This window comes from Vigna umbellata, chromosome 5 (assembly GCF_029865625.1).
Source record: "Vigna umbellata cultivar VRB3 chromosome 5, Vumbellata_1.0, whole genome shotgun sequence".
Lineage (NCBI taxonomy): Eukaryota > Viridiplantae > Streptophyta > Magnoliopsida > Fabales > Fabaceae > Vigna > Vigna umbellata.
In genome coordinates, this window is record NC_142169.1 from 5,838,132 (window position 1) to 5,851,143 (window position 13,012).

The following is a 13,012-nucleotide window of genomic DNA, read 5'->3' on the forward strand; positions in this document are numbered from 1 at the left end:
ATGTTGAATAGTTGTCTGAACAAGCTAATGTCAAAGATGATGATCAACTAAGAAGATAACACCTTAAGTGTCGATGTCTAATGCCTACATAGCGTCGTGCGCCACGGTCGAGGGTGAATATTGGGTGTTCAACGGAGAACAGTTACCCTTGGGAGTGTATCCCGAATGGACTGGGTGTTCAAGGGAGAACAGTTACCCGTGGGAGTGTATCCCTAATGGACTGGGTGTTCAAGGAAGAACAGTTACCCGGGCATAGTTCCTATTCGTTCGGAAATGCGTGTGGCGATTGACGATGACCCTGGGACTCGACATGTGAGAAATTAAATATGACTGAAATGATAATAATAATGAAATATAATTCGTGTTTGAAACTGTAATGAGTAATGTTTCAGCAAAAATTGAATGCTAACTGAAATAATATTTAAGATGGGTAGCGTTCCACGTGTTGGGAATGGCCTGTCCGTCTAGGAGTTGGAGGCAGTATGCACCATTTGCCATGTCCTCGGCGATGCGGAATGGGCCTTCCCAGTTGGCGGCTAACTTGCCGTGTGCTCGATTCTTCCTAGCTTCTTCTCGTTTTCTCCAAACCAGATCGCCACTTTTGAATGCTCTGGGTTTGACTTTGGTGTTATAACGGCGAGATAGCATTCGCTTTTGAGCTTCTGTGCGGATGGTAGCAACCTCTCGACGCTCAGGAAGAATGTCGAGATTCACCCGTAGTTGTTCATCGTTAAGCGTCATATCAGTTATATGTCGTCTTAACGAAGGTTCGCCGACCTCGACCGGGAGCATGGCATCAGTGCCATAAGTCAGGTTGAATGGTGTGTCGCCTGTAGATTCGTGTGGAGTGCACCGATATGCCCACAAGACCTCTGGTAGCTCTTCTACCCACAAACCTTTGGCTTCGCTGAGTCGCTTTTTTAACTCAGTAAGTATGGCTTTGTTCGCGGCTTCGGCCTGGCCGTTCGTTTGAGGATGCTCGACTGAGGAGGTGACATGTTTAATGCCTAAGCTGCTGAGGAATGCCTCTAGTTTGCGCTCGACGAACTGGCGACCGTTGTCGGTAATGATTTTCTGTGGTAGTCCGAATCGACAGATCAGGTGCCAGATGAACTTCTGTACCCGCTGAGCACTGATGACGGATAACGGCTCAGCCTCTATCCATTTTGTGAAATAGTCGACCGCCACAAGAAGGAACTTGCTCTGCGCTTTGGCAATGGGTAAAGGTCCGACTATGTCGAGGCCCCATTGAGCGAAGGGCCATGGGGAAATGATACCATGCAAGTCCTCGGGAGGTGCGTGGATGTCGTGACCATGGGCCTGACAGGATAGACATTTCTTGACGAATGTTTCACAATCTTTGTCGAGGGTAGGCCAGTAATATCCGGCTCGGAGTACGCGTGCTCTGAGCGTTCGTTTACCTGAGTGTAATCCGCATACACCTGTGTGCAGCTCGTGCAAGACGTAGTCGGCTTCTTCCTCTGATATGCACTTCAATAGAGGAGCACTGTGGCCGTGACGGTATAAGTCGTCGCCGATGCACGAGAAACGTGCAATTCGCTTTGAATCGGCCAAACTAATGCTCTCTCCCTGTTCCTGCCGCACCATTAGATCTCTGATCTTCTGGCGCCAGTCTGTGGCAGGAGTCGACACCTCGGTGACAAAGGCTTCCACGACAGGATGGTCGAGCGTCATCTTGATGATTGACGACAGCTGTGCTCTCTCCTTAGAGTGAGTTAACTTCGACAGGAGATCTGCTCTCGTGTTTTGCTCCCTGGGGACATGGACGATGTTGACTTCGGAGAAATTCTGAAGTAGAGTCTGAGTTTTGTGGAAATAGCGCAGTAACTGATTATCTTTAACCTGATAAGTTCCGTTCACGTGTCCGACCACCAACTTTGAATCCATCCGACATTCTAGACGAGTGATCGCGAAGTCTTTGGCTAAGGATAGACCGGCAATCAAGGCTTCGTACTCGGCCTGGTTGTTGCTAGCAGAAAAGTTGAATGTGATGGCTTGTTCGACAAGGAAACCATGCGGGCCTTCTAGAACAACCCCGGCTCCCCCCCCCCTTTTTATCAGAGGATCCATCGACACTGAGGAGCCATTTTGGTGTAGAGTCGTCGGGTGTGGGTATTAAGTCAGCTGCAAAATCCGCTAAATGCTGATCTTTGACGGAACCCCTCGGCTTATAACGTAAACCGAACTCGGAAAGCTCTATGGACCAAGAAACCATCCTTCCTGCTAAGTCGGGCTTGCGGAGTATCTTGGCGATCGGGTGATCGGTACGGACTACCACTTGGTGGCTCTGAAAATAAGGTCGGAGTCGACGTGAAGCTGTGAGTAGAGCTAATGCGATTTTCTCAATGCGAGAATATCTTTCTTCTGCCCCCTGTAGCGTACGGCTGATAAAGTATATTAACTTGAGGGACGGTGCCTCTTGTATTAGGGCAGCGCTGACAGCGGAGTGGGATGCTGCGATATACAGTTGTAAGTCGGACCCAGTGTCCGGTCTAGCCATAATTGGAGGACTAGTGAGAATACGCTTGACAGTATTGAATGCTGTTTCACAGTCATCATCCCAGTGTCGGGTAGTGCCCTTCTTCATGTTCTTCAGGATGGGTTTGATGTGTTCGGCTAGCTTCGGAATGAAGCGAGAGAGGGCCGTGAGCCTACCAACCAACCATTGTACCTCCCTGAGAGTTGTTGGGACGGTCATGTCGAGTACAGCTTTGCATTTATCTGGTTTGGCTTCGATGCCTTGACGAGTAAGCATGAAACCCAAAAACTTGCCTGCAGGGACTCCGAAGGTACACTTAGAAGGGTTGAGGCGCATGCTGTACCTTCTGAGTTGGCCAAACACCTCTTCTAAATCCCGTAAATGTTCTCCATAGAATGGCTCCGAATGACCATGTCGTCGACGTAAACATCCATGCATCGACCTATATGATTATGAAAAACCTTATCCATGAGGCGCTGGTAAGTTGCCCCGGCATTCTTCAAACCGAACGGCATTACTTCATAACAATAATTGGCGCGCTCGGTAATGAAAGTTGTCTTGCTTTGATCAGGTGCGTACATGGGAATTTGGTTGTAGCCCGAGTATGCGTCGAGGAAACTGAGTACAACATGGCCTGAAGCTCCATCCACCAGCCGATCAATGCTAGGCAAGGGATATGAATCCTTAGGACACGCTTTGTTGAGGTCAGTGAAGTCGACACACATTCTCCACTGACCATTCGACTTCTTGACCATGACTACGTTCGACAACCACGTAGTGTATTTTAACTCTCTGATGAACTGAGCGTCCATCAACTTCTCTACCTCGACCTGAATGGCCCCGCGCTTCTCCTCTCCGAACCGTCTCTTCTTTTGCGCGACTGGGCGTGCCTCTCTAAAGATAGACAGTTTATGGGCCATGACCCCGGGGTGGATTCCTGGCATATCGGAGGCCGTCTAGGCGAATAAGTCTGCGTTCGCTCGAAGCAGATGTCCCAAATCTTGTTCATCTTTCAAGGCGAGGTTCGCGCCAATGTTCGTGCCTTTGGAGGTGTCCGCCGACAGTGCAAGGAGTTTGACATCGCCTTGTGGATGGAGACGCTCATCTATGTTAGTTTGGGGGTCTAAGTCGACCGCTGTTGTTTCAGCTCCCCTCGCCCTTTTGGTTGGGATAAAAGGGGTGACCTTCAGACCAGCCACATAACACTGTCGGGCCGTGCGCTGATCCGCATTTACGGTGCAAATGGTGCCATGTTCCGTGGGAAACTTCATGGCCAGGTGGGGGGTGGACACAATGGCTCCGAATGCATTCAGACAAGGTCGTCCCAACAAGGCGTTGTATGATGTATTGGCCTCGACCAACAGAAAGCAGATTCTGAGTTCCGGTGTTTCTCGACCAGTTCCAAGGCGCGTTCACAGGTCGAGGTATCCTCGGGTGTCGACTCTCTCCCCTGCGAAGCCAACAATTTGCTCGTTGAAAGGGGCAATAAGGTCCTCGGATACTGAGTCAACTACCTGCGTGATTCGTGGCGTTGCATTAGCTAATATTTGTAACTGCTTATTCTTTATTGCTGAACCGTTTATTATGGTGTCGTTCACTACACATCGACCACTGTTTGTGTCGACACAAACATATTAAATGTCGTGATGGCGATAGATGTCGCGACATTGTCGCTAACTGACGCGACATCGTCGGTTTGTGGTCTGCCAATACGTCGACATCAACAAAATGAATGTCGACCTCACAACGATTGGCCAGGAGTGTTCGATACTCCTTTGATTGTGAGAGGGGTCGACACTCTGTCGTCCGTGGTGCTCGTCGACAGTTGGTGAATTTAGGTATCCTATGTTACATCATGGATTATCAAAGGTTTAGTTAATGCACCAAAACGAGACGTAAATTTCCACGTAACAAAGATTAATGCTGTTTTGTTTTCACTTGACAATTAATAAATAACTAACTCTCACAAAATAAGGATTATCATTAATTTCAACTTATGAAGACAGAACAAACAGAAAACAATGAACGTGTCGTTGAAGAATTAACAATTTCGAATATTCTCTGGTTTTTTTACTGATATTGAAATCTTTAGTTACGTGAAAACCTTACATCCTTATCATGTTCAATCCTTTACGGAGTATTTTGCAATTTGTTTTTGAACTTGGTTAAATAAACAAACTGATACCCCTGAATCTCTTCAACAATTAGCTAAATAAAAAGCTCTTCACCTCCAACACACATTACAATGTTAGTTTTAGAAAAGTTCAGCATGAATAATTCCTTTATTCATATTCTAGTTAACACTTAAATTTCCAACAATTATTTAGATAAACTACAATAAGATACACATAAATAAGAGTTCAGTTCCTTATTTCATGGACAACCTGAAGGTGCTACCCCAATTTTCTATAATGTCGTATTTGACCCGTTTGGTGGTGTTAGTAAAATCACCGATATCAGAGAACCTTATGCTGAATTCTATTTTATAGTTTCCAACAGTGTCTGCATATTTCCTAGAAAAAAAATATAAATAAAATGCATTCGAGTTTGAACAGTAATAATTTAGAATTGTCTTTGGTCAAACTCACATTTCTTCCTATTGGTCAAAAAGTGTTGCTACCACAAAGTATGCAACACTTGTTGGAGGTGTTCCCGATTCTTCTCCCATGTCTTACTGTATACCAGTATGTCATAAAAAATACCAAGACGTTTTTTTAGATACAACCTCATAACTGAGTTCATTACGCACTGAAACATGGCTGGTGCGTTGGCCAATCCAAAAGACATGACCAAAAATTCGAAATGCCCTTGGTGAGTGTGGAATGCCGTTGTGAATATCCTTCTCCTTCATCCTTATTTGGTGGTAGCCCGCTCTAAGTTCCACCTTCAAAAAAACTTGACCCCTTGTAATTCATCTAGTAGTTCTTCTATCATGAGGATAAGAAATTTATCCAGAATAGTTGCTTTGTTCAAAGCTCGGTAATTTATGCAAAATCTCCAACTACCATCTTTTTTATTCACCAATATCACTGGCTAGAGTACGAGTTGTTGGTTGGTCTAATTATACCGATTTCTAGCATCTTTGCCACATGTTTTCCTGTCTCTTACTTCAAGAAGTGAGGATACCTATAAAGCCTCACATTGATAGGATCCACTTCAACCTTAAGGGGAATCTTATGATCATGTTTCCTTCTGGTGGGAGGTCAGTAGGCTCCTTGAACAATTCCCCATACCTCCTCAAGATATCTTCTAGTTCTAGGGATTGGTTTGGAGTTAATTGTTCCATTCCCTTTTCTCTTCTTTCCGTCTTAGTTTTTTCCAGGCTCCAAACCAGAGTTACCACCTCAATTCCTGTTTCCTTCACTAATGCTTCAGGAGTCACCATTTTCTTGCCTAGAGTAGGGTCACCCTCAATCATCACCTCCCTATCTCCTTTCCCAAAACTCATTGTTAGATTCTTCCAATTCATTTGGACTTCCCCAAGAGATGCTAGCCATGTTACCTCCAATATTAGGTCTATTCCACCTAGAAATTCTCCCTTACTTCCATCCCTTCCAACACAACTAAAACATCCCTACAACATCCACTTGTGACCTTCTTATGGCCATCTCGCAAGCACACTGTATAGGGAAAAGTTTCTTCTACCCCAAACCCAGTTCTTTTACCAGTTTGGTTGAGATAAAGTTGTGGTTGTATTAAAATAAGGCCCAAAAGCCTTAAAGCGAAGGCCCAGTCCACAAAGTCTACAAGAGATAAAATATCTCCTGATCAAAACCACTGCCTCGAGGCAGTTTGTGTCAGCAAAGAGAGATAATACGAAAACATCTTCTGGAAGCTTGGAGAGGAAGAGCACGAAGCTCTCTTGCAATGAACGTTTATGGCTACCGGAAGGCGGAAGAGAAGCAGTTCGGGAAAGACGCTCCAGGGAAGGTAAGAAACAAACTCAGGCTTTTAGAAAAGAACCCTATGTATATATAGAGTTCTGGTGAGGAAGGAAAAGAGAGCGGATTCATAAATGTCCTTAACAGAAAAATAAAACAAACCTAAACACTAAAAATATCTACAAAAACATAAACTTTAATTGGTTGGTTTCCCTTTACCTCACCATGTAATTTCATTGTGTTGGTTTCCGTCAATCCTGCAGCTGAGAATGCCGAAAATTCCATTTGTTTATGCTCTATTTACTCAACCTCTTCCCCTTCTCCTAATTCCTCGTCCTTCGTCATAATTAAAACTCTGATACTCCTTTCGGAACACCTATGACCAAGAGTATAGGGCCCTCCACAATGAAAACATCTTCCCCTCTTCCCTCCTCCGTATATACTCTAGACAAGGAAGGTTTCTTACCCCCTTATTTCTGTTATTTCCCACATTGTTACTGTCAATCTTGGACCCTCCAATGGAACTAGCTCCTTCCTTTCTTGTTGTACTAAGCTTACTTTCCGTACTCTGTCTGCTTTTGGTTCCTTTGAACAATATTTTGCCTGAAACAACCCCATATCCTCCCTGATATCTTCCAACCGATTGATTGTTCCTATTGGCTTCCCCCTGTTCATGCTTGAATCTATGGTTACCTCCTCAACGTCCCTGGCAATCTCCATCGCCCTCAGTAAATCTTTGAGGTTGTGGGGCCTAATCTGACTCCTTATATCTCCCTACAGTCCAACAAAGAAATAGCCTAGCAACTGTTCCTCTGTCAACTCAGATGCTTATGCCACTAACCTTTCAAAATCCTGAATATATTCTTGGACAATCCCTTTCTGCTTTAACGCCGCAAGTTTCTCAAACACCGTACATCTATTTTTTTCTCCCAAATCTTCTGATTAAAGATTCAGTTAGTTCTTTCAAGATGGATTCTTGTTTTATTTTTCAGAATTAGAACCAGTGGTTGACACCTCCCTCCATGGTAATGTAGGTCAATCTTAATTTTTTCCTTACTGCCACGTTTTGGATCTCAAAATATTTCTCGGCTCTGGATATCCATCCTCTGAATCAATCCCCTCAAATGTAGGCAACTCTACCCTTTTCATCCCAACTTTCTGTATTTCCCCCTTCTCTTCTTCTATTTCCTCCTCTACCTCAACCTTTCTTCCCCTTCTTTCCCCATTTACCGTTTCATGACTGCCCTCCAAATTCTTGTCAAAATTCTTGGAATTTCTTATATAATCTCATAACATTTCTTTATGTTCTTGATGGCCCTCTTTTAGTTCTTCTAACCCCCTTTCCACTATGCTGGTTCTTCCCTCCAATTTCCTTTTCCTGAATCTCACAAGTCGGACCAAATGAAAGGTTCTTGATGACAAAAAACCCAGATTACCCACTAGTTTGAATCACATAGCAAATGATTCTTTATCGCTGGAAAACACTCAACACAAGAACAACCAAGGAAGCAATTCTTTCTCCTAGGATGCAATGATCCTGTCTACTCTTATTACAGACAAAACGTGTCCCCCAAAGACACTTACTCTTATTACAGACAAAACGTGTCCCCAAATACACTTATTTACCCTTATATATTGGGTTAAAAAACAACTAACAAACCAAGCAAACTAACATCTCCCAACTGACCAACAACCTTTCTCTACGCTCTAACCGTTTATGTCCTGTTCTTTTCCCCTTTTTTTCTTAAAATAGACCATTAGAACGCTATCAGTGTCGCTGAAGAATTTATAAAAAAATATAAAAGTCTATTTCTAACAATTTCGAATATTATCTTTAGTTACGTGATAACCTTACATCCTTCTCATGTTCAATCCTTTACAGAGTATTTTGCGATTTGTTTTTGACCTTGGTTAAATAAAAAACTGATACCCCTGAATCTCTTCACCTCCAAAACACATTACAAAGTTACTTTTAGAAAAGTTCAGCATGAATAATTCCTTTATTCATATTCTAGTTAATACTTAAACTCCAACTTAAATTTCCAACAATGATTTAGATAAACTACAATAAGATACACAGAAATAAGAGTTTCAGTCCCTTATTTCATGGACAACCTGAAGGGGTCCAAGGAAGAGTTCCCATCAAGACCCTTTGCATAATAATGTGCCAAGTAATCTTTTATGGAAGTGTCTCTGTAGACAGGGGGGTTTTCTTCTGAAAGCAGTTTCTTAATTGGACCATACACCTTTGATGTGCCCTCAACTGGGTCAGATGAATTTACAAAGAAGCTTGCCACAGAAATTCTTGGACCTGTGTTCTTTGACAAGACCCGGTGATACACACTCACAAACCTGTCATTTGTAATAAGCTGCACCAGTATCAAAGAAACAAATATGACAAAAAAGTTAGAAAGATTAACATATAATTAAATACGTATTAGTCAAAGATATGATTGGATAATATATAAACTGTGCAAAAGAAGACTCAACTACTTCTGCAACTTTATTGTTTAAAAAATTATTTATCACATTAGTCTTACTAAGATAAATTATGATGAACTGAAAAAGGAAAGAATGGGTGGTTGAACAATATCATATCTTAACAAGGCCTATAGTAGTATAGTACTGCTACTACATTACTCACATGGCACTATTGGTTCAATCAAAACCAAATTTTTGAAAATATTGTTCAATTGTGAGACTCCTTTAGTAATTTCCTTAGCATCCTCTTTAAGACTTAGTGACTACAATGACTTTCCCTGCACATTTTTAAACCATTCTAACTAATCAATTGATCTATTTTTCATTGATAAATGATTGTTGTCACAGCAAAAAGTTTCATAGGTGCTACCCCAATTTTCTATAATGTCGTATTTGACCCGTTTGGTGGTGTTAGTAAAATCACCAAAATCAGAGAACCTTATGCTGAATTCTATTTTATAGTTTCCAACAGTGTCTGCATATTTCCTGGAAAAAAATAGAAATAAAATGCATTCGAGTTTGAACAGTAATAATCTAGAATTGTACCTGCAGAAGATCTCCCATGTTTACAACCAGAGCTCCATACACAGGAGGAACATCGATCCAGTGATTCTGATGAAGAACTTGAAGACCACCAAGTTGATCTTGTAGAAGTAAAGTCATGAAGTTACCGTCTGTGTGTTTGGAAGTGCCCATAGTTAATTCAGGTTCAGGGCATGGTGGATAGTAGTGACCCATGATATAGAGCCCTTCACCACAATTCATCTCTTTAAGGTAAGAAGCATCAAGTCCCAAAGCCTCTGACAATAATTCAAAGATTGTAAAACCCAAATCCCTTATTTTCTTTGAATATTCAATCAAAATATCCCTGCCAGAGAGTAATTAACTCATCAAGGATAAATAATTCCAAATAAACTCATTGCAAAAGATTAATTAACACTGAAATGTACCAACAAGTGTGACAATTGACTAGGAAATTTTATGCCAGTAACTTACAATACAAAAGCTGCAAAACCATGATCTTTAGTTTTTCTTATTTAGAGCATAGATGATATATAAGAGAGAGAATATAATTTTCATGGATTTCAGTTTTAAGAAATTGATTCTAAACCTAATTAAATTTTACAAATTGTAAAATAAAGTTCTTATTCACTTTTTTGCTAAAATCTGCGATGATATTTTTAATATATTTCCTTTGAATCGGGACATATTCATTTGAAACGTAGGATTAATATTAATAATGATTCAATAACTTCTCAGCATATGTTATTATAAGTCCAATAAACAAAAGTATATTTTGAATGATTCTCGTATAATTATAAGAAGTAAATTTTAAATCTAATTTAGTCTTATAAAATTAGTGTGTAAAAAATCCGCATATTTACACAAAATCTGTATAGATCTCTATCATACACTTCCATCCAATCATAATTTATCATACAGTTAGTTAATCAAAATCCTCATAGTTTACGAAAATGAAAATCTCACCTGCTTACAGATGGTAGTTCTTCAGGCTTAGCTGGAACAGGAGCAACAGCAAAACCAAAAGTATCTCTCCAATTAGCATATTGATCACTGTACAAGCTAAGGTTGGAATAATACAAAACTTTTTTCTTCACATCCCTACAATAGAACCCTTTTCTTACCTCGGCGTCTTGTTCATGAAATCTACGAATTCCATCAATCATCTCATCCAAGACACTGATAGGAATTCCATGATTAATCACCTTGAAAAATCCCCACTCATGGCATGCCCTTCGAATTTTCTCAATCACTTCTGCATGCAGAGTTGAGTTTCTGTCTTTGAGATCTATAATGGGAACTCTCAAGTTTGAATCAGTGGCTGGGATTTCAATATCCAAGTTCACAGAATGGAACATGCGAGGGATCTTTGTAACTCCATGCTCTACAAGACCTTTAACTCCAGCTTTTGAATCATCAAACCCTTTCACTTCAGCTTTTCTATCATATGCAGAATCGACTATTTTCTCCAACTGGTTTGAGTTTTCGATCACCATATCCTGAGAGAACAACTACCAGAACAGCGTTTTCTACCTCAAACACAAGTTGCAGAACTGAGAAAAGTATGATTATATAACTAAATCCAAATGGCAGTTGTTTCAGGAGGTTGAGATTCCTAACCCAAAGCATTCAAAGTTGTTCGCTATCCTTCAGGTTGTGTTATTCTCTCTCTTCCTCTTGTCTTAGTGCAGGGAGAGTGACTGCAAAAGATACACAAATAAGTGACTTTGCCGGATCATCTTATAATAAAGATTAATAATTAGAATTAATTACCTGTCTTTTTCGTAAGATATATATTTATAGATATTATAATGAACTTACCATTAGGTTTGCTTCATTAATCACCAATAAATGACTATTATTCTCCTTAACTACCATTAATTGCTATTATTATCCATATTAATTACCAATTAATGATTGTTCTGGATCGGTAGGTTACTTGCTGGATGGTCGACCGCTCGGTTCTTGGTTGACCGAGTGGTAATACAGTACACAAACCCCCTAAGTTCGAGCACGATATAATGTGCAAAGGGGTTTTAGGTAGTATGCTTTCGATGCGAATTAATTTTACCTTCGACACGTGTCTTTGTGTGTTGTTGTACGTTTGACAAAGATTCTGAACCTCTTTGACCACTCGTTGCAAGTAAGGCAGGAGTTGAAAAAGTTCATTGACCACTTTTAAATGGCTGGACAGGAGTTGAAAAACATTCTCTGTCAGCTGGTTGAAGGTAAGTCAGGAGTTGAAAAACGTTCCTTAACCACCTATGAAGGGCTCAACAGGAGTTGAAAAACGTTCCTAGCCGACTAGTTAAAGGTAGTCAGGAGTTGAAAAATGTTTCCTGACCACCTGTGGAGTTGAAAAATGTTTGCTGACCACTTGTGAAGGGCTCGACAGAAGTTGAAAAACGTTCCCTATCGGTGGTGGGGATCAAACAAGAAGGATCCTGGCCCCCAACTAAGAACCCATCAGAATCACCATAGCCACCGAGAATCTAGAAACAGGGATAGAAATAACCCGAAATCGGCATCTGGAATTACGATCTTGGTTCAAATTCGGGCACTTAGCCATTGAATTTGAAGATGTAGTTCCTCATTTCTTGGGTGTCTTTTTCTGAGTTGTCATGGATTTTCTTTAGGTGGCACCTGCACCATTCCTCTCAATTTCGTTTTTTGTTTTTCCTTTTCCCTCCCTCTGTGTGATGTTGTGGTATATGAGATTGATGAGGCTCCTTTCCTTTCTGTATGGGGCTGATACTCATCTCCCTATTCCACCTTCTGCTCACTCCTTTCTGCTTCAAGAAGAAGCTGTGACATTTTAATTATATTGAGATTTTGGAGAGCCTACAATTATAGAATTCACAGTTGCCAACCTAAGTATGAAGTTAAATTTTTGTTCTATTTTTTGTGCTGTGAGTACAGATTTTTTCGCATTCTTTTCTAGTGTTGCAATTCCCATAGTTTCAATAAGAACATAAAATGAATAAAATTATAACTCAAAGTATCACTTCTAAAATAATTTAGTCGAGTCTTCTTTACCCAACTCATTTTTGCTGGAATAACTAAATTACTAAATTATTCAACAAAGAATAATAAAATAAAATTAGGATGATTATATAGAAAATAATTATCAAAACATATGTATGATCGAGTAACGTTGAGAGTGCTCGTTAATGCCAAAGCTGGTTGACATTGGTGGTGAAACTCTCCATCGTCGTCACTGATCAGGATCACCATACATATGTAGCTTAAATTTCAATGGATATTATTTTACTTGAAAGTTCCAGGTATTTATCTAGCGATGTAGAGACCGAGCACGTGTCTGGTTCCTCGTGGCTATATGGGGATGTCGCTCGGTCCCATGGTGGGCACCAAAATGTTTCGGTAGGGTTGAGATCCCTAATCCAAAGCATTCAAAGTTGTCCGCTCCATCCTCTAGGTTGCGCTATTCTCTCTCTTCTCCTTGTCCTAGCCACGGGGGAGGGTGTCGACAAAAGATACTTCGACACTTAAATAAGTGACTTTGCGTAATAATCTTGTAATAAAGATTAATAATTAGAGTTAATTTTCTACCTTTTTCGTAAGACATATATCTATAAATATTATAATGAGCTTACCATTATTAGGTTTG

At 40.8% G+C, this 13,012-nt stretch overlaps 1 protein-coding gene across 1 annotated transcript; it reads right to left on the bottom strand.

The window, feature by feature from the left end:
* Window positions 1–8,443: 8,443 nt before the first annotated feature.
* Window positions 8,444–11,111, bottom strand: LOC124841742 (1-aminocyclopropane-1-carboxylate oxidase homolog 1-like). The gene is made up of 3 exons (XM_047318069.2): window positions 10,351–11,111; window positions 9,409–9,730; window positions 8,444–8,750 (listed from the first exon to the last, which is right to left on the bottom strand). Exons 1-3 carry the CDS (start codon window positions 10,878–10,880, stop codon window positions 8,481–8,483), a joined length of 1,122 nt encoding a protein of 373 aa, XP_047174025.1. The 5' UTR covers window positions 10,881–11,111; the 3' UTR covers window positions 8,444–8,480.
* Window positions 11,112–13,012: the final 1,901 nt, after the last annotated feature.